Source organism: Pseudorca crassidens, chromosome 17 (genome assembly GCF_039906515.1).
Source record: "Pseudorca crassidens isolate mPseCra1 chromosome 17, mPseCra1.hap1, whole genome shotgun sequence".
NCBI lineage: Eukaryota > Metazoa > Chordata > Mammalia > Artiodactyla > Delphinidae > Pseudorca > Pseudorca crassidens.
Window position 1 is genome coordinate 71,040,727 of NC_090312.1, and position 22,779 is coordinate 71,063,505.

At 43.4% G+C, this 22,779-nt stretch overlaps 1 protein-coding gene across 16 annotated transcripts in view; it reads right to left on the reverse strand.

The window, feature by feature from the left end:
* Nucleotides 1-22,779, reverse strand: part of SULF1 (sulfatase 1) — a 161,432-nt gene that overhangs the window by 56,219 nt on the left and 82,434 nt on the right. For 10 of the 16 annotated variants that reach the window (XM_067712091.1, XM_067712099.1, XM_067712100.1 and 7 more), the window contains 3 exons: nt 18,891-18,963; nt 18,354-18,583; nt 4,232-4,471 (listed from right to left, as the gene is read on the reverse strand). In XM_067712091.1, the coding sequence (XP_067568192.1) occupies nt 4,232-4,471; nt 18,354-18,525 (412 nt within the window). In that variant the 5' untranslated portion in view covers nt 18,526-18,583; nt 18,891-18,963. Of the gene's footprint in view, nt 1-4,231; nt 4,472-18,353; nt 18,584-18,890; nt 18,964-20,859; nt 21,125-22,779 lie in introns of those variants that run through there. The other 6 variants (XM_067712092.1, XM_067712090.1, XM_067712098.1 and 3 more) reach the window with 2 other exon arrangements.

Sequence of the window (22,779 nt, forward strand, 5' to 3'; positions counted from 1 at the left end):
CCTTTTTATGATAGATAATCCAGTATCATTCCCACTATACTTAGAACATAAAATGCAATAGACACGTTACTGTATTTTCCCTTCTTAAACACTTAAGCTGTTGTAGACTCATATTTTCCATGAGTAAAGTTAGAAAAATTTAAGTTACAGCCAGTCCAAAAATATGCCTTGGTTCTGAAAAAGAAAAATCATGTCACACAATGGTAAATACAATATTGGATCAATTCAATTCATTTCAATCCATGTATTCTGGATGCCTCCCAAAATAAGCCTCTTAGTAATTTGTCTTCTCTGAGTTGCTCTTCATAAAACTGATGGCTGCTTTGTGCTTTTCTCTAGATGGGTATTTATGTATAATACATAGTTCAGTTTCCGTCATTATTTTTCTTAGGTTCTCAGCTAAATGTTCCAAATAACGTATGCCTTATTAGGAAAACATTAAAATCGTTAGATATTGGCTCCTCCCACCTCCCCAACTAGTTTAGTGGCTCATAAATATGCTGGTTTAATACCTACTCACCAATTCTCTTAACTTCCTAAGATGTCTGTCATCCTGATGTGCTTATTTGTGGATTTTCAAATGGGTCTCTGTCCCTGGTTGGATCGATAATTATTGTCACAGAGACATCTCTACTTCCTAATTGTCTGAGACGTGTCAGTATTTTCCCATCAAAGATGAATTTAAATTATGTAGCTCATTATCACTGCCATTTTACTCTTCCAATTTTTAATTTTTCTGATTTACTAATGGGCACATCAAAATTTATTTTCCTGAGTGTATATCATCCGTTTTCTATTCATAGCTAAGTGTTTGGACGAGCCCTAAGTGTTTGGAAAAGTCCCGTTTCCCTTAAAGAATTCCTTTTACTTTACAGGATGACTCACTATAAATTCCATTATTACCTAAGTGTCTAGACCCCTGGGAAGAAGGTTGGCTTCAGAATCTGAGTTAGTTTCCAGGAGCAAATCTCCTCTCCCTGAAGAAGACAACTGATTGAAGCAGGCTACGGGGCTGCACCAAAGGACTGACAGTTGTCCCCGGGAAAGCCTGATGGTCTGCAGCTTCATCCTAGACCTAACCCATTAGGTTAGGGTAGCATACTGGAAAGAGGCCTGAAGACCAAAGTCCTGTTGCCCACTCTTCCTGTTAGAACATCAGATGCGTCACTTCAGCAAGTCACCTTAATCTTGTAGGTCTAAATTTGTTCGTCTGAGAACAAAGGAACTGAAAAACTAAACTACCTCTGAGTTTTATTCAAGCTCTTGTAGGGTGGACGCAGCATAGGATAATTGAAACAAGTACCAGAGTACACTCCACTTCTTAGAAGCAAGATTTGTTTTTTCTTGGTGACCCAGTGAGCTGTGTAATGGATGGCATTTCCATTTTTGCTTTTGCCATCTGGAAGTTAGCTCCAAACATGCAGCCTTTCTCTACAACTCCGTGGTATGCCTGCAGTTTGCATATTAACCTTTGCCTTGATTTTAACTGGCTCCACCCTTCGTTTCCATTCGACAGTGTCCTTACTGCTCTGTATCTTATGTTTTATGTGTCTCTGCCAGGCACTTCGGAATGAAGCCTGATAGAAATATATGTAAAGAAATAAAGAAAGAGGAAAGATGTTGGAGTCAGGTGTGCTGGATTCAGTCTGTCACTGACTAGCTTGTGACCTCAGATAAACCCTCCTGAGTTTCGGTTTCTTCACTGGCAATATGGGCAAATCCTTTCTAAGTTTCCGGAAGAATTAGGTGAGAAAACTTAGCTAAAGTGCCTGGTACAGAGGAAGCAAGCGTCAAATATCAATTTCCCTTTTTTCCCCTTTCTTCCCCGCTGCCCAGCTTTACTGAGATATAATTGACAATCAAAAATTGTAAGCAATTATACTCCAATAAAGATGTTAACTTAAAAAAAAAATTGTAAGGTGGGACTTCCCTGGTGGTCCAGTGGCAAAGAATCCGCCTTCCAATGCAGGGGACGTGGGTTCGATCCCTGGTCGGGGAACTAAGATCTCACATGCCGCGGAGCATCTAAGCCCGCGCACCACAACTACTGAGCTCGGGTGCCTCAACCAGAGAGTCTGCATGCCGCAAACTACAGAGCCGTCGTGCTCTGGAAGCCGGGCGCCACAACTACAGAGCCCACGCACCCTGGAACCTGCGCGTCACAACTAGAGAGAAGCCTGCGAGCCGCAGCTAAGACCCGATGTGGCCAAAAATAAATAAATAAATCTTAAAAAAAAAATTGTAAGGTTTACAGCCTGATGGTCCGCTATACATAGAAATTGTGAAATATTAACCACTGCCAAGCCAATCAACATATCCATCACTTCACATCTTTGCTAGTTTCCAGTTTTTTCTTTGTGGTGAGAACATCCAAGATCTAGCCTTTTAGCAAATTTCAAGTACACAATATAATACTGTCAACTATAGCCACACTGCTGTTCACTATCTCTCCAGAACTTATTATCTTCTTTTTGCCCTTTCTTGATTTAGCCCTGAAATGAATTAGCAAGTCCTAATCGACAGTTCTAAGTTCTGGGCAGGGTTCTCTGTGTCACCAGCATCTCCATTTCTAGGATGGACACCGTCCACACCGGTCTGGATACAGTGAGAGTTCTAATTCCCTAAGTTCCAATTCTCTCCATCTCTCTATGTCTGCTACTAGGAATTAAATTATAAGGGAGCCTGGGAGTGGAAAGGCACTGATTTCGTACAATGCTTCCCGCAAACGAAACACAATTTGGTGGTCAAAATCAGGAATCAGGCATCAGGGGACCATTTCTGATTTTGCTTCTGAGCTGGTCATCACACAGTATTTGAAATTCCCACATCAGTTATAAAATGGAGCTAAGTACATTTGCTGTTTATGAACCCTACAGGGATGTTTGATAGATTTGCAAATTGCTTTAGAGTTCGCAGGTGAAAGGTGCTATAAACTTAAATCACTTATGTGGGAAAACACACTCAGGATAGGGCACTTTGAGTAACCTAGTTTCTTTCTGAAGCGTAAGCAAACACGCTTGAGGCTCATGGGAGGAGTTTCTTCTGTGAGTGGAGCTCTTGAATGCCTGTGGATGACAGTGCTATCACACCCACAATCAATATTTTCATCCATAAATAACAAGTATTAAGTGCGCACAAGGCGCTCTGCGAAGAAGCAAATGGCCACATATTTCCTAAGTCCAGTGGAAAAGGTTAATTTCATTTTTAAAAGAGATTTGAGAGAATACATTTATCTGATATCCTTTCCTTTTAAATCTTCAGAATAGAGAATCTGTAGACCTGAAAATCTTTTTCAACAAGTTTTAATTATGACACCCTTAATTCTTATGAATACGTCTAGTTGGTTCTGAAAAAATTATTTTTCATCACAGCCCTTCAATCAATATCTTTGCTTCTTTTCATAAAGAAATGCTCAGAAAACCCAAGGTGAGCATATAAACGCTAGGAGAATAAAGGTTTTGGGGGCAACCTGACAGGAAGGAGCCTTGCTTCTTTCTTACACTGGTATGATGTTCATAACCTCTCTGGAAGGAGGTCCCCAGTTTGCAAAAGACCAACTAACCAAACTGCTCATCTATGTAGGTTAAACAGTGATAGAAGATGTAGCAATTGGGATGCCCTCCTTTCCTGGGAGATGGGGGCGAACACTTGAGATCTAGAAGTCACCAAAACTAAGCTAAAGAAACTCCCAATCCTATTAATTATGAGTAAATAAATAGATGAATGAATAAGGTACGCCTCACTGGATGATTTCTTTCAGTTACGTCCGAATTCAGTAAACAATTTTGATAATCTATCGTGTCCCAGATCCTGGGGTAGGTGCTAAGCAATTTCAAAGCGCTTGATGATTTCTCACCCAATGGGCAAGAATTTGCCAACATTTAAGACAAGCCTCAAGCTGCGCTGGGATGCCTGGAGGTTTGGAGGGTTGAGGTAAGCACGTTCATGGGATGAAAACTCTTCTGTTGCAGGTTCTCCTGGAAAATTCCAATTGCCGGTTGCTCTGATGGGGACAACACTCTCTTAACGTGTCTGCTGAGAATCACTGACTTTTCTCTAAGGGACCTTTCTCTGGGATGTTAACCAGAGGGAAAAGTAGAGGATGCTGAGAGACACAAGCCTCGGCTCCTTCCGCTTAGGGACCGATTGGAACTTCATATATTTCACCATACAGTGCATCTTCCAGAGGTGCGCTACCAGAGGTTCACGGGCTGGAAAGCTCCCCCTTTACCTGTTCTGTAGCCGGTGCTGTTCAGATAGACAGCAAAAGTCCGCGGTTCGTGCACTGCCTGCCAGGGGGGCGAGGAGCAGTTCTCATTGTTGGTGTAGGTGTTGTGGTTGTGCACGTACTTGCCCGTGAGCATAGACGAGCGGGACGGGCAGCACATGGGCGTCGTCACGAAGGCGTTGGTGAAGGTGGCCCCCTCGCGCTCCATAATCTTTCTGGTTTTGTTCATGACTTGCAGGGACCCTGGAAGGCACAATGCCAGCGTTGTTAGCAGACAGCACCGCGCGATCACCCACCGATGTCACGTCACTCAGGGGCTCTGTTCCCCCTGCCTTGTTGATTTCTCTGCCTTAGACTGAAGGAGTCTATCATTTGACGAGCTCTCGTTTCTAGAACAAAATGCAACGTTTGGGATTCTGCCATCTCAAATATTTTGCAGAATAAAAACACATTTCAGCTTCTCCCCTCCTTGATCACAAAGGAAAAAGAAAAGCAGGTTTATCTGATCACTAAAGCTAGAATTTTAGAGACGGAGCAGATTCCAAGGCCAGCAGCCCTTTGAAGATTATCAGAGAGCATCAAAACAGAGCATCAAAACTCCTAGCCCACCACACTCGCACCATGCCACAGACATTGCAGAGATGACGAGATAGAATGTTTTCATCGTATGAAATAAAAGAGGGGAGAAGTTTTCCACATTGCAGAGATGACGAGATAGAATGTTTTCATCGTATGAAATAAAAGAGGGGAGAAGTTTTCCAATTAAGTAAAAGTCCTTCCAAAATGCCTGTTTTTTTTTAAACTGGGGTAAAGTTGCTTTACAATGCTGTGTTAGTTTCTGCTGTACAACGAAGTGAATCAACTATATGTCTACATGTATCCCCTCCCTCTTGACCTCCCTCCCACCCCCGCATCCCACCCATTTAGGTCACCACGGATCATTGAGTAGAGTTCCCTGTGCTGTACAGCAGGTTCCCACTAGCTATCGATTTGACACATGGTAGTGTATATATGTGGATCCGAATCTCCCAGTTCATCCCACCCCCCCTTCCTCCCCTGTGTCTGTTTTCTGTCTGTGTCTCTGTTCCTGTGCTGAAAATTGGTTCATGTGCACCATTTTTCTAGATTCCACATATATGCGTTAATATACGATATTTGTTTTTCTCTTTTTGACTAACTTCACTCTGTATGACAGACTCTAGGTCCCTCCACGTCTCTACAAATGACCCAGTCTCGTTCCTTTTTATGGCTGAATAATACTCCATGGTATATATGTGCCACATCTTCTTTATCCATTCATCTGTCGATGGACATTTAGGTAGCTTCCATGTCCTGGCTATTGTAAATACTGCTGCAATGAACATTGGGGTGCATGTGTCTTTTTGAATTATGGTTTTCTCAGGGTATGTGCCCAGGAATGGGATTGCTGGGTCATATGGTAGTTCTATTTTTAGTTTTTTAAGGAACCTCCATACTCTTCTCCATAGTGGCTGTATCAATTTACATTCCCACCGACAGTGCAAGAGGGTTCCCTATTCTCCACACCCTCTCTAGCATTTATTGTTTGTAGATTTTTTGATGACGACCATTCTGACCGGTGTGAGGTGATACCTCATTGTAGTTTTGGTTTGCAAAATGCCTGTGTTTAATTAAAAAAAGATCTTCAATGTAAGTTCGTATCCTCTAGCAAACTCACCACATACCTGCCAGTTTTTCTACCAGGATAGTACGACCAGTTTATATTTTCACCTGTTTCCACGTCATTTGAAAAGATGGGTTGTTTGTTTGTGAAAGAGCTATGATTCTGTCACATTCCAAAGTATCTGCGTAGTAGTAAAGCGTGCCATTTGAACTGTAAAGCATGAAATTGTACATACGATTGCTGAGGAAGGGAAAAAAAACCTATTTCGATTATCCAGCCAAACATGGAAGCTGAAACCCATCCAAATACTGCAGGAAAAAAAAGCTCAGGCCAGAATTCAATCGTCTTTTCAGGACCTGTCAAGAAATGCACTAGAGCCAAGGCCATTGCATGTCAATCCTGGAGCCTCCCATTTCCAACAGGTCCTACTTCTTCCAAAGAAAGGGAGGAAGTCTATGTAGCTTTCCAACAAGGCAGGAAATCGTAATGCAAACCAGGCAAGCATTCAGAGCAGAAGAGAAGCGTGCAGCCATCCAAAAACCACAGTTTTTTTTCCACATACGAGCTCTTACCATTCACATGAAAACAGAAAAGATGGTTTCTAATTGGGTCTCCTTAGAGCTCCCTGAAATATGCTTCAGTTAGGAGGATTCCTAACTGCTTTTTCTCCCCTGGTTGTATTCAGAGGATAAAGCAACCTTTTTGCCATCAGTGGATAACATGTAGTGAGCACCCACTTCACGCTGAGCATTCATTCTATTGACCTCAGCTCTCTGGACTGATCCCCCAAAGTGTAGCATTAACAAAAGAAATGGAAAATTCTCTGCTGCCTCTGATCTTCGGCAGTAAACTAACCAGATGAGAATTTACATATGAAAATTGCTTAGGGATATCTGCAAAGCAAGGTAGATGTGAGTGTGGATATAGCAGTAGCAGTACCTATAAAGACAGCGGGGACCAGAGGCAATGTTTAATAAGAGCTCTGCCACAGGAGATGTGGACAAATGGGAGGAAAGGAGGAAGAAAAACATGGGATGGGTGAAGTGTATTGTGGGTGGCACGGGGAAGGTGGTACGCACGGTGCACTGGAGGTGGGAAAAAGTGGAGTGATGAAAATGGCAGGTGGATTTTCTGGAATGAAATCGAATATGAAGACTTCTCTTGATGAAATGGGTGGCAGATTTAGCCAATAGCTTGGAGGCTGGGCAGAGATATTTGGATTTGACAGAATAGACAAAATGACGGCAGAGCAAGTTCTTTGTCAAAGGCATGAAGGACATGATAAGAAAGAAGACTTTGAGAGGTGTTGCCATGGCAATGGAAGTATGTGCATTGTGGGGTAGGTGGGGAATAGGCTTGGTCCATCAAGGGTACGGCCAAAAGGCTGCTGAACCCACCCGGCCGTGGGGTGGTAAGAACCTGAACTGGGCTGTGCCTTTAAAATAGAAGGACTCTTAAGAAGCAGACCCAGGAGATGTTGTAATGCATCTGAAGGCTGTGAGTTGACTCACAGTTTTCAGCCCGGGAAGAAAACTGGAAAAGTAATGGTCTCACTGTTACTCAAGAAGTAACTAACAAGAAATATGTCCTACAGAAGATCAAAGAAGTGCATTTTAGAAATGTTGTGTTTTATATTTGTGTTGGTTGATCACACAGGGGGAAAGAGCCTGGAGAAAATACATGAAGTGAGACGCAGGAGTGGGGCGAGAGTTCGAGGTTGATGCCAAAGTCCACTCCCTTATTACTCTTTCCTCTTTAGAAAACTGCAGTGATTACTTACGGTAATAGCTTGAATTTTGGGAAAACTCAGCACACACTGTTGATCAATTTTTATTGCCTAATAGTCTTTTTATGTCAAAGAATGACTTCTCAGAGTTCCCTTATGAGCCTAGCTGGACTCAAATTAAAAAAAAAAAAAAAAAAAAAATGCAGCTGGAGGCCATCCTCCAAGGTCCCGAATCACAAAGCTGCAACCTCCAGTTTACAGACTTATTTGGACCGCAGCACAGGATGGGAGGTGAAAATCCGATCTAAGGTCAAATAATCTACAAACTGGGGACTAAAACTCAGCCCCTTGCATCACAATTGCCCCAGCCAGGACTCTCCTCTCATTCTAAATATCTCTCTTTTCTTCATTGACTGAGCTGGTTGTACCAAGGAACTAAAAAATCCCTCCAAATGCTCTGCTTCCAACCGGCCCACACGTCAAAGGGAACAACGAAGACATTTGGTCCCTGCAGGTACTGTGACCACGGTAGCACCACGGGCGGGGTTCCCGGATGTGAGGTTCTTGAATGTGGCTTCACGTTTCTCAGTAAGGAGAAGGTTCTGAGACAAGGCTTCTCCAACGTTAAAAATCACCTGGAGCCCATGTTAAATCCTAGACTTCTGGGTCCACCCAGAGATGCTGATTTAAGTAAGACCCGGGAAGGACCAGAGAATTTGCCTTTCTAACAAGCTCCCTGAGGATGCTGGCGCGGCCCCTCCCCACTCCTGGAGACCTATTCGAGGCCAGACACGGAACCAGCGAAGCCTCGAGCTGGAAGAGACTTTAGTGGGTGCTTCATTTTAAGTGATCTAAGTGGCTCAGACCGCTTCCGAGGCTGTAAGGTGGGCAGAGAGGAAGAGGAAACACCGATTTCATACTTTTACTCTCGCCGATTTTCTACTTTACTCCCACTTCTAAGTGCTTCCCGTGTAGCAACTCATCGAACCCGGACAATAGCCTTCCATAGCAGGTGTTTCTATTTATTATTCTCACATCAAGGATGACAAAGCTGAGGAGCAAAAGGGTTAAACAACGTGCTTAGGGCCACACAGACCCTAAGCAGTAGAGCCCGGACGCAAAGGCGGGCAGTCTGCTCAGGGACCACGCTCTTAAGCTGCGTCTAGGCTGAGTCCCGGCTGTGACCCTGACGTTCTCAAGACTGAGACACGGAAATGATGCCTGCTTGGAGTCAGGATATGTCTCATTTTCTGTAATCTCATATCTCGCTTCATCCGGCCTCTTAGGGGAGATGCTAACAGACACTGAAGCCTGTCTCCTGCCCTCTTAGGGGCTGAAGTGATTAACGTAGCTCGAGCCCAGGTCGAGGTGAGTGGGCTGCAGGCGTGTCTGTCTTCAGAAGCCGACAGTCACACTGGTGTTCACCGCTGCCTCTGATCTCGGATTCCCTGCGTAGACACAGATGATGGAGCACAGGAATCATGTACCTCTTCCCTCTGCCGCGTCACTGCACTCCAACAAGGTAAGCGAAAACTCCTTCTTCTCTTTTATGGCTGTGCAGTGATTCATGTTAGCCAACAACACTGCCTCATCCTGCTTCTACAACCAGTACGATTGCACCATTGATATTTCATTGGGAAACTACCAAACACTATTCTGCAAGAAGCAACTCATAATTCTGCATCTCCAGCGGGAGAGCAGTGGCTGGGACCATGTCTTGTCCTATCGCTGGAAGGACTCAGTTTTGTTTTAAGCTGAAGCTCCCCACTTCTTTGGGTTTCAGGCCTTTGGTGCCTAAAATGCAAATCGTGTTGATTCTTAGTTATCGGAACAATGAGTTCACAGGCATGACATGAAGCTTAAGGCCAAAGAATCATACCAAGATTCCCACAGCAGGGCTTAGGAGGGTGAGCACGAGAAGAGAAAGAGCCCTGGATGTGGACTTGGGGGGAAACACCTGGGTGTTTGTCACAGATGAGCTTGAACTTGAACAAGCCCTTTACCCTCTTTTTTCTCAGATGTAAAATGCAGCTAATAATAGTTCCTGGGACTAGTTAGCAGGGCTGTCGAGCAAATGGCGTGAGCTGATTTTAATTTGTGATCACCTCAGCCCCAACGTGTCTCCTTTACTCTTTCATTTTCCATCTCCCTATCGGTAATCACATCTGAATTCCAAAGCTAAGGTAAGAATACAGAGGTTGCGATAGACTGAACTTTCGTGTCCTTCCAGAATGTATAGGTTGAAACCTAACACCCAAGGTGATGGTATTAGGAGGTGGGGCTTTGGGAGGTGATTAGGTCATGAGGGTGGAGCCCTCATGAATGGGATCAGCCCCTCATAAAAGGGGCCACAGAGGGTTCCCTTGCCCCTTTCTCCGTGTGAGGACACAGTGACAAGACAGCCACCTGTGAACCAGGAAGTGGGTCCTCACCACACACCGAATCTCCTGGAGCCTCGATCTTGGACTTTTCAGCCTCCAGAGCTGTGAGAAGTAATTACCTGATAAACATCTGTTGTTTAGAAGTCACTAAGCCACCCAGTCTATGGTATTTGGTTAGAGCAGTCGTCACGGACTGAGACAGAGGTCAACTGCTTTGTCGATGCTTCAAGACATAAAATGTTAATGCTGGCTTAGAGACATCAGTTCCCCTCCACCCATCACACATCAGTTCCCCTCCACCCATCACACACTGTTCCCCATGCCCCTCTTAAGCAAGAAGCCTGACTTCATTATCATTTAAAATTGTCCTGGGAGGTGGAAGCCTGACAGGGATGTTATGAAGTGACCGTAATTAAGTCCAGTAGCTGGCACGGGGGCACTGCTGACTGGGCTGGCTTGAGGACAGGGAAGGTCCAGGCCACAGCTGAATCTTGGGGCTGCCAAGAAAAGCTGTCCCAGCACCAGAGCTCCAGGCTGGAACTGGGGACTTCTGCCATTCGCTCTTGCAGGGGTGGGGATGCTCGGACAGCTCAGCGGTGACCGAGACACTGCTCGGTGTCAGGAGAAGTGGCACTCTTTGGGAATCCTGCAAGATCCGCCAGGTTTGCAATTCTGGTGGAGTTAAAAATCAAGGCTCCACGAATGGTCCTTTGAGGGGGTATGTGCTAGGTTCCTGGGAGTAGATTTAAATCATTCTACAGGCTTCAGCTCATGTATTCCCAAATCACATGTGTGGAAAAAGGTCACGAGGGAGAAAATGTCCCACTAACCGGAATGACTTTACCAAAATCACACAGAGAGCCTGGATTACTTCACGTACATGTTAAACTTTACAACAAAGCTTTGCCTTTCCTGATTCAAATATCTTAGCATTTGATTATTCAATATTTCATACTATCAAGCATTAACATTTTCATCGAGGCTGTTCATCATGTCCAGAAAAACTCACAAAACCAGAAATTCAATAATAAATTTTGTCATCGTCATCCTTTAAGGAAGTCCCAGATATGCGGCATTCACGCACACCTGGCTTCACAGAGCGACACACCTCCGTGTGAATCGCAACAATTCATGGTTTGATGAATGATAACGACAAGCAAACACAACTCATTAACTGTGCAGGGTTGTTTCTGGACGCCATTGTTTTATGATGGGGTAAGGTTAATGATTTAAATATATAAATGACCTGTGCTGAAGCACACCCCTGCTATTTTCCTATGCCAACAGTTAAGTATGGAAACTTAAACAGTGATAGTTCCCATATTAAAAATGGCTTTATTGGTCTATTGAAAATTTTAATTCTGAAAGCATTAAAAAGATAACATGATCACACAGTATACCTTTTTCTACCGAAACTGTGAAGTTGGTAGGAAAGAAAAAACAGATGTTTCAGCTAAAACCAGAGGAGGGAAAACAAGTTGGGGGAAGAAGGGACCAAGAAGCAGATAATAAATCTGTCTGGCATGTTTCTAGGTCACTAGGACTCATTATTTTTTCCCCTAAAGAGCTAAAGGCCATTAAAAGTGGGGACTAGTTTTTTAGGGGAATGGAAGTAAAAACGCCTACAGGCTAGACAGAGAAGGTAGGCAGGTACAAGAAAAATCACAGAGCTTTCGTCTTTCCAGTTTTCTATGTTTGATAGAGATGTGAGTATACAGAACCTTCCCCTGACTATAAGAAAATCGGCAGGATGGGCATGATGGCGAATAACAAGTGATCCTTGGTCTAAGTGTTGGGGAGCAGTGGAGAGTGGTGGGGACCTTGAGGGTCTCGGGAGGACACGCCCCACCTAATGGGGGCAGCTTTGACTCCCCTTCAAGCATTTAACTGATGGCTGCCTCATGGGAATGTAAGCCCTTCTTCTGAACTTTCAAGAAAAGTCGGAATCTGGATTTCTTTTCTTTTCATGTAAAATCATCTGATCTTTTAAAATGTTGCCTTGGTTTTAAAAAGTGTGCTGGTCAAGCAAAACACATCTGTGGGCTAGCTCTGGACTGTAGATCCCATTTGTGACCTCTGCTTTAGACAAAGTGTTTCCATGCATTTAAGATTTCTTAATTCTCCTTATGATCTAAGAGAAGCATTGGGTCAGCGTTACTGAGATGTTAGCACCAGTCCAATTTCCTAAGAATTTAAGAAATGCCACATTGAACCAGATCAATGTTCTAATCAGCTCATTATTTTGTTTCTCAGAGTGGCACCCAGGGACCATTTGGGAAAGATTTAGAGCCTAATCTCTTTGACTCTAGTCTCAGAAAGTTAGGGGAGTCCCACGAGCATTTCTGATTTTCTTCTTTTTGATTTGTAAAATATTTTCAAGTGCAGGGAAAAACAGAATAAATGACATGTCTCCTAGCTTTGTCAAAGCTTAGCATTTGATCACAGTTTCTTCAGATACATATTTTCAATTTTAAAATGAAATATGAATACTGCTGATGTACTTGGTTACCACTCCTTCCCCAGATGGTAGCCATCATCCCAAACTTCATGTTAATCATGTCCATTTGTGTTTTTCTAGCTTAAAAAAACCCCATAATTCGAAAATATACATGTACCCCAATGTTCATAGCAGCATTATTTACAATAGCCAAGACATGGAAGCAACCTAAGTGCCCATCAACAGACAACTGAATTAAGAAGGTGTGGTACTGGGAATTCCCTGGCAGTCCAGTGGTTAGGACTCCATGCTTTCACTGCGAAGGGCGCAGGTTCAGTCCCTGGTTGGGGAACTAAGATCCCACGAGCCGTGTGGCGTGGCCAAAAACAAAAAATAAAATCAATCATACATTATTTTTAAAAAGGAAGATGTGGTACATATATATACAATGGAATATTCTCAGTCATAAGAAAGAATGAAATAATGCCATTTGCAGCAACATGGATGGACCTAGAGATTATCATACTAAGTGAAGTAAGTCAGACAGAGAAAGACAAATATCATGATATCACTTATACGTGTAATCTCAAATATGATACAAATGATCTTATTTACAAAACAGAAATGGACTCACAGACATAGAAAACAAACATGGTTACCAAAGAGGAAAGGAGGGGGAGGGATAAATTAGGAGTTTGGGATTAACATATACACACTACTATATATAAAATAGATAGGGGCTTCCCTGGTGGCACAGTGGTTGAGAGTCCACCTGCTGATGCAGGGGACATGTGTTCGTGCCCCGGTCCGGGAGGATCCCACGTGCCGCAGAGCAGCTGGGCCCGTGAGCCGTGGCCGCTGAGCCTGCGCGTCCGGAGCCTGTGTTCTGCAACTGGAGAGCCCACAACAGTGAGAAGCCCGTGTACCGCAAAAAAAAAAAAAAAAAAAAAAAAAGAAGATAGCTAACAAGGACCTACTGTATAGCACAGGGAACTATACTCAATATTTTGTAATAACCTATAAGGGAAAAGAATCTGAAAAAAATAGATATATATGTATGTATAACTGAATCACTTTGCTGTACAGCTGAAACTAACAGAATATTGTAAACTAACTATGCTTCAATTTTTTTAAAAAAGGTGTAAATCTCCACCCATTAACTTCGCCTAAAAACCTGAACTATTTACGGGTAGAGGCATAACCTGAACCACTTCTCAAGTTGTGGAAAAAGCAAATCCAGAAGTACAGGGACCGCTGGTTAAATTACTTAATCTTTCCATGGATCAAGTGTCCTCCTGGGATAATGATCTCTGTCCTACCCACCCAACTTGGGTGGAATGACAGTAAAATGCAATAATGAGAATAAATGTTCTTTGGAAAAAGATAAAGTGTTATCCGCATATGAGGTTCTAGCACTTTTATTAGTAAATGCCTCATGTGTTTCACTCCTTTCACAAAGGACTAGTTGACTTTATTTGTCCTCAAAGTTGAGGGAGGGGCCCCAGTCCTACTTAATAAGAGCTTTCCTTCCCAGCTTGTTGCATATACTTGGATTACAATCCTTCTTAGCCTTTGTCTTTCCAGACAAAGAGATACAATTATTTTATTCTTTTCCAAAAGGAAAAGTATTCTATTACAATTTTTGTAGCTGTTTTCCTAAGCCTTTTCTCAGTCTGTTATACCCTTCTGGAGGCACAGAAGCCAAAACGCCTGCAGTGTTACAGGTGCAAAAGTTCTGCTTAGGTGAAGATTTATTCAATATTTGGCAAACATAATCACATGTAAGTAAAAAATCAAACCAAAACAAACCATGTCAAAACCACAATTAGAGAACATCTCACACCCATTAGGATGGCCATTATCAAAAAACCAGCCAACAGCAAATATTGTCAAGAATGTGGAGAAACTGGAACCCTTATGTACTGTTGGTGGGAATGGACCATGGTGCAGTCGCTATGAAAACAGTATTGCAGTTCCTCAAAAAATTAAAAATAGAATTACCTATTGATCTAGCAACTCCATTTCTGGGTATATACCCCCAAAGAATTGAAAGCAGCATCTCAAAGAGACATTTATGCACCTATGTTCATAGTAGCATTATTCACAATAATCAAAAAGCAGAAGCAACACTAATGTCTAACAAGAGATCAATGGATAGACATAGGGTGGATATACATATAATGGAATATTATTTAACCTTCAAAAGGAAGGAAATTCTGAGACATGCTACAACACAGATGAACAGTGAGGAAGGACATTATGCTAAGTGAAATAAGCCAATCACAAAAAGACAAATACTGTATGATTCCACTTATATGAAGTACGCAGAGCAGTCAAGTTCATAGGGACAGAAAGTAGAATGGTGGTTGCCAAGGGCTGGGGGTTTAGGGAGTTACTGTTTAATAGGTATAGAGTTTTAATTTTATAGAATGAAAAGAGTTTTGGAGATTGGTTGCACAACAACGTGAATGTACTTAACACTATTGAATTGTACACTTGAAAATGGTTAAGAGGAGGACTTCCCTGGTGGTGCAGTGGTTAAGAGTCTGCCTGCCGATGCAGAGGAAACGAGTTCGATCCCTGGTCCAGGAAGACCCCACATGCCGCAGAGCAACTAAGCCCATGTGCCACAACTACTGAGCCTGTGTGTTACAACTACTGAAGCCCGTGCGCCTAGAGCCCGTGCTCCGCAACAAGAGAAGCCACCGCAATGAGAAGCCCGCCCACTGTAACAAAGAGTAGCCCCCACTCGCCACAACTACAGAAAGCCCGCGCGCAGCAACGAAGATGGAACGCAGCCAAAAGAAAAAAAAATTGGTTAAGATGATTAAAAAAACACAAAAGCCAACTAAAGTCTAGAGCAGTTAACTGTCAAGAAAGATTATGAGAGCGTTACAATCGGCCAGGCGAAAGTCTCCATCAAACTGTACCCACTACCAAGAACAGAATTTTTCTGCTGAGAAAAGAAGTCTTCTCTAAATTTGTATCCATGGTTCACAGTGGTTCATCATTAACTTGTTCTGCCAGTAGGATAACAAGACCCATCTTAGCTGTTATCTCGGAACCTAGCGCGTGACCATGTACTTACAGGTTGTTTTAGGAAGGGCTCAATAAATATTTGTTGAGGGAAGGAATCATGGTTAAATGTGTAGCTGTGGAGACCCAGATCTAATACAGGTCCTGAGTTTACCATTTCCTAGCTCATCACAGCCTATGCAACTTCTCTAAGGCTCATTTATCTTAAGTATAAACTGAAGAGAGTAGTAACCACTTCATAGAGCGACTGTGATGATTAAATGAGTGAATGCTTAGCCTGGTATCTGGGTAGGAAATCAAGGAAGGAAGTAAAGGCAAGGCAAACATGTAGGAAAGAGCTGGGTTGATTGAACCTGGCCGACGACTCTTCACCATTATATCCATGGGCTTCCACTAGAAGCCAGTGTTTAATAACTGCTTAATAAATATCTACTGAATGAATTCATTAACTATAGGATAAGGATGAAATTTTGAACTCTTAAAAATACACTGATCAAACAATTCCTTAATTTATTTTAAAGACAAGGGTTGTATATTGAAGAGGTAGATCATGACGGATACTTGCATTCATTTCTGGGAACTGTGTTAGCCTTTTCAGGCCCCTGTGGGTCCATTTCCAGTTTACTGAGCACCTACTAGATTCCCAGCACAGTCCCAGCATCAGGACTACAACATAAATAGAACACTACCCTGCCCTCTAGTTGCTCTCAGTTAAGTGGAAGAGACAGGTATGGAAGCGCATGGTGGATTTAGGGTCATACGCTGGAGGCAGGTCCAAGGTGGTGCAAAGGAAAGTTCCCTCCACCCTGCTGGACAGCAGGATCGTTTTGGTAAAGGAAGACCCCCCGAGGGGAAGGCATCTGGACTGGGTCACGAAGAATAGGTAGGGCTTCGCCAGGTGGAATAATGGGGAAAGGGCAGAGGGGATGAGATGTACAAAGGCATGATATATAGGTGAGGGAGAGGAAACCACCAGACAGCTTCAGGGAAGTGTAAGTTGTTTCCATGGAGCACAGAGCAAAAGTGAGGGAAAGGGAAATAGCCTTACAGAAATAGGTAGGGACAGATGCCTGGCGCTCATCAGCCTGCAGAGGGGAGGGGCTTCACCGTCTTGGTAAAGGAACCCGGTGGAGGGTTTTAAGCAGCAGAGACCTGATCAGATACTTGCAGGAAATGAAGAATAGGTAGGAGGGGCCAAGACTAGAGGGCACAGGTCACGTGACCAGCCAGTTAGGGAAAAACTGGGAGAGAAGAGAATGGCTTCATTGAAAAGGATGGATATGAGAGATGTTAAGGGAAGTGAATTCAAAGGTCTTCACTTTACTTGCCCTGTAGGTGAGTGAAAACTTAAACCACCAGCCACATACATACTAAAGTCATACCTGCAAGACTTTTCATTTTGGTATGATGCCTGAAAATTCTTGCTTAAGCAATTAAGTGAGAGGGACTTCCCTGGTGGCGCAGTGGTTGAGACTCTGCGCTCCCAATACAGGGGGCCAGGGTTCAATCCCTGCTCAGGGAACTAGATCCCACATGCATGCCGCAACTAAGAGTTCACGTGCCACAACTAAGGAGCTCGCCAGCTGAAACTAAGACCCGGTGTAACCAAATAATAAAAATTTAAAAATAAGCAGTTAAGTGAGAGACAACAGACTCTGCAAGTCACCTCCAATAATCATTACCTCTGCTGGCTTTTAGTGCCTTTGTTTCCAGCTGAACCCAAAGAGTTGACTTTTTGGGATTCCAGGGTTTGGTTTCCAGTTGGAAATCAAAGTCCCTATCCCCGTGGATCAAATTCCAGCCTGGAGGGGTTTATCCTCAAAGACCCTAGCCAGAGGAGCTCTGGAAAGAAGCCCAGGGTGCTCTGCTAGCAGGAAGTCTAAAAGCTACTAGCGACGGTCAAGTTCAGCATGATGGATAAGCCTAGCTGAGCGATTTCCTGAGAGCAAGGAATTGCATCCAGGAATGGAAATGAGTGGTGGTGACAACCTGTAAGGGCAAGCTTTTCATTTGTCCTAGGTACCCTAGAAGAACTTGACCCTAAGCTTATAGGCAAGACCATAGGGCTGGGCCATTAAAGAAAGTGAGAAGGTGAGAAAGCAAATCAGGTGATACAGAAGCTCAGCTGCAACACCAGATGTTGGCAGGCTTTCTAAGTGCTCTAGAATTAACCCAGGTGAGCGAATTCTTCCGAAAAGCATCCTGTCTAGGGTGGTAGCAGTGAATTACTACTGGGAGGATGTGCAGAATACTGTAACTTTCAATTCCCTAACAATCACAAGCTGTGAATAAAGGAATCACCTTAATAATAATGACCATCGATAAGTTTTTTTTTTTTTTTTAAGGCTTCGGACGCGCAGGCTCAGCGGCCATGGTTCACGGGCCCAGCCGCTCTGCGGCATGTGGGATTTTCCCGGACTGGGGCACGAACCCGTGTCCCCTGCATCGGCAGGCGGACTCTCAACCACTGCGCCACCAGGGAAGCCCCGACAAGTTCTTTTTGTATCCACCTATGCTCATATGCGGGGCAGAGAATTACAGTCATAATCTCATACTCTTTGAAACAAATTTGCCCAAATATTTTGAAAAGTTCTGGACCAAGAGTTTTCCAAGGCGCACGATCCAACCCTTGACTTCTACAGTTTCGTGCTTCCTCTCGCCTGCCATCTTCCCATCCTCCCAGCCCACATCCAGCTTCAAAACCTTAAGATCAGAAGAGTCAAGTTGAAACACAAACCAAATGCTTTCTCATTTAATACGAGTACATTTTATAACCTAGGGCGTTGGTTCAGGTACTACCATTATGTGTCAAACCCCCAAAAGTTAACTGACTCTTACTGATAATGCAAGCCAGCAAATCATTTGAGCGAAAGAGACCAACAAGCGACAAACCCAGTGCTCACCCAACTCCACGTCTTGATCATCAGTGAGCACGAGAATGATGTTGGGTCGGATGTTTTTCCGCTCCTGCTGTATCCGGCCTCTGAACCTCGGGGATCTGATGGTTGAACCGAGGCTCCCCAGTAGCTGTGTGCCCAGCACAGCCAAAACCAGAGCACAGCAAGAATACTTCATTGTGCTTTGTCCAATGTCGCAAAACTGACAAAATGTCTGTCTTCTGGTTCCTGCAGCTCTGGGCAGTCAGAGAGAAAGGGAGAGCGAGAGACGAAAATGAAATCCAAACCCCAGACACAGTTGCAGAAAAAGGACTACAACTCAGCGAGAACTGGCACAAAAACTGGCAGAGAAAGGTCTGTCCATGAGTCAGAAGCGGCAAACCCTACCAGGCATCAGGTCGTTTTTTTAAGTGCTTGATTATTTTGCAAATTCACTTTTGTCCTTTATTCTCATTCCAACTTTTCCGATTTCAAAATTCATTGCCAAAATAGAATTTCCAACACAGAGCTTGGATGTAAAAGCTTTCTGACAAGAGCTAATACCTTGAATTAGGTATCCTGGTTGAATAATCAACTGCTATACTCAGAGGTATTCAGGACATCTGCAGATGGGGTCCTGGAAGGGGGAGAAAAAATACGAAAGGAAACGTCAGTCAAGGATTTTGACAGAGTTTTGGTCTGAAACAGTCTCTTGAAACAGCATAAATATATATGTATAGATATGATTTATATATTATATTTATATATAAGTATAATAAATAGAAATGTAATATATAAATCATATCTATACAAATATATTGATATAATTTTTAAAATCTGTACTCCAAAAGGGAGAGACAGAAGGAAACAACATTCAGAACTGCTAACCAATGACATGAATAATATCTTCATTTCATAATCATAAATATGGTGATCTGGGTATCATCCCTGCTCACACTTTAATAGTACTTTAAACATCCCCAAGAAAACAAATGACTGATAAGGAAGAACCAGCAGTGCCTGTGAAACCACAGTGCACTGGAGTGTTTGCATCTGGGGAGCGTTAACTCACCTGTGTACGATATTGAGTACTTATCAAGCAGAATGAAACGCAAAGCTGTCATATGTCATCTGCATGAAGTCACTCACTGTCCAGGAGAGCTCTTTTTGCTGACAAAGACTTCATAGTAAGGGGCTGGGAGGACAACCTTTCCCAGCCTCCAAAAAGCTCCTAACTGTGCTTCATCAATCACCGGGGGAAGGGATGCTTCCTCCCGGCTGGGCTGGTCCCTCAGCCCAGCCCTCATCCCCAGCGCATCGGCGCCTAAGGGGACACAGCCCTCCTCCGACTGTGAGCACCAGCTTCACTACTGTTCAGAGCCGGTGCAGCGCCGCCAGCACCGAGGTTTGGCTTTGCCGCAGCAGATCTCAACCTGCAAAGCAACATGACTGATGGGCTCTGAGGCTGGAGGTTAGAGGCGACCCTTCCACCTTAAAAAAAACCACATCAAATCAAATCTGGAGGGGAACACTGCGAAATCTTTGCAAATCTGCACAGGAGACTTTGGAAAGGGTTGGAAAATGCCCCTTTCACTTTAGAACGCTAACCTGCTGAAAGCTGGTCTCTTGGACTTCCGAAAGATAGCAAAGGGCTCATTAAAAAAACCAAAAAAACACCATCTTTCTCTTGAATGTCATGAGGGAGCATCTGTATGGGAATTTTGACTGCCCTAAAATTAATCAGAGAGCAGCCCGCTCCAGCAGCCACTCTGTCGCCACACACCTGAGGGTCTGTATTTTGATGTTCAACAATAAACGGGTATCAGAAAAGTAAGCATCACGGATGAAGTGTGAGGACTGCAAAGCAGAAGGAAAGGGACTCCATCGCTTCCTTCCGCGCCTTAAATTCTGGAGGGTGACGTGGGGCAGCGAATGAAGAAAGACGGTGTACCGTTTCCCCCTGCCATCCACATTATTGTGTTTTACACAAACACACACGCCCCTATTATTTTAAACTTTTTGAGCTGTTTTGTAAACAGTTCTAATGCTTTTTACTTTGCAGCCTGTAATTACTCTTTGGGAGGGAAGAAGGGAGGGGGAGAGAGAGAGAGAGAAGGACTCAGTAAGAACTAGATTTTAAAACAAAAATCCAGCATCTGCAGCGAGGCAGTCCTGACCACGTGATCTGCAGAGCAAAAAGCAAGCCACCTCCGACTGATCCTGTGGCTTGAGAAAGTCAATATGTATGGTTTGGCGTGTGGTTTTGTTTTTTGTTTGGTAATAACTCGGCGTTATTTCAGCGATCGCGGTGCCTTCTGAACGCTGAAAGCCCGCAATTGTTCTGCCTTGACTGTTGGGTTTCTGGGCATTTGTTTTAAATCATGAGAAAACTGATACAAGCATGAAAGGATGGGAAAGCAAAAGAAATGAGTGAAACAATGGCCTTCTCCCACAGAGCGTGCGTTAACCTAAGAGTTAAATACAGAAATTTCTTAGGGGGTGTTGGTCCTTGAAGCAGCAAAACTTTGCCCACCTCTCAAAGCCGGTGACGTTGTGTGAAGAGAGAGTCCGCAGGGTTTCTTGCATCCGCTATGGTTTAAACTAACCTCTGCTGACAATGGTGACCCAGAAAATACAGTCAGACTCACTGTATGGAGCGAACAGCAGCGCTTGGTTTGAATAATCAGTCACACACGCAACTGAAAATTCTTGACTATCAAGATGCTGGTAACATTCCCTGGAACCCAATCAGTGTTCTGGGTTATTCTTTTCTTTCTCGTTATTTACTTTACTTCTTCCTTTAGGAAAAAGAAAATTAGCCTTAGTGGTACCTTGTATAAACTACATTGAAAATCATTTCCTAATAAAGAAAAGGGACAGCAGAGAAGATGCACGTTTTACCTATAAAGGAACTTTTCTCTCTGGACAGTTAAAGGTGCAGAAGAGACCTACGTTTATTTTTTTCTGCCACAATTTATTATCGATTCAGGGGATTCATATGTAAAAGCCGAAAAATTGAGTGGTAAAGAAAATGGAACTTTCAGACAGGTCTGGCCAGCAGGAGCGCTCCCTTTACTAAAACACACAAAACACACAACTCTGAAGAAAAGTGCACACAGACAATTCTTTATTCAAATATGACCTTTTAGAACCTGTCATCGTCTCACTGCCTGGTTTCCAGCTCCAGAAGGAAAAGAAGAAAAAAAAACCTGACAGACAAAATGCAGACCTCAACAAAGGAGACAACGATGCAATGTTTGAATTGGATACTTTGTGGCAGACAACAAGTGTCCTTAGAGACTAACAGCTTGTCTTGAGAAATAGTTGAAAATGGGAGAAATGTCAAAAGAGGTTTTTCTCACACATGGAAAGTGAGCTTGAGGAACGGTTGCTGTATTCACGAATCAGGACCAGAACACAAGATGCCTATTCTTCAAGCTCTAAAGTGAAAACACCAATTGTAGCTATGGCCAATTGGTGGGGAAAGTTTACAACACTTTGTTTGGGGCAGTCAAGCCAACTATAAATGTGACATTAAAAGTTTCAAGTCACATATAAAAGAAAGAAAAGACTGGGAAGCCTTCAAGCCAACTGGACAGAAAGTCTAGTTCACATATGCTTGTCCAGCAAAACCCCACACTAAATCAAAGCCCTCGTTGCCCCAGTAGGTTTAAGGGGGGGGGTCTCTGTCTTCAATAAGCCTCCCTTTGTCTGGGCAGCTGGTGCCGAGGTAAAGGGGATGGTGGCCATATGCTTGTCCACCACTGTGGTTGTCAAAGTGTAATCTGGGACTTTGGGGGGACCCTGAGATCCTTGTGGGTGGAGTCCACAAGACCAGAACGATTTTGAAGAATACTGACACTTTATTTCCCTTTTTCACTTCGTTGACATTTGCACTGATGATCTAAGAGCAATGGTGGGTACAGCTGCTTTTGTATGAATGAAGGGAGCATCACACACAGTTAAAAAAAAAACAGAACAGTTTCACTCAAGATGAAACAGTAAAATGATTAATTTGATTAAACCTTGACCCTTGAATGCACATCTTTTCTTTTAAGTTTTCCGTTTTATGAGAGAGAAGGGACACATAAAACCCTTTGCAGCCTATGGAGGTGTGATGCTCGTTGAGGGAAAGCACTCGTGGGACTGAGTTGCCAGGTGAACTAGACACATCCTTTTTCTCTGTTTTTGCTCGAACGCTATTTTTAATTGAAAGAATTACTTGGACTTGGATTTTTGGCAGACATTTTCTCAAGTCGTGAATGAAATCAGACTGTCATTTCAAGGAAAGCAACTGACGGTATTTGTCGTGTTTGTTGCCAATGACAGAATTCTAGCTTTCAAGTCAAAAGCAGAACTTTGGAAAACTTGTATCTGCCACTGTGAGCTTAGCAGCTTTCCAATATGTAAAACCTTCCTGATGACACTGATGTTGGTATTAACGAATGCCATT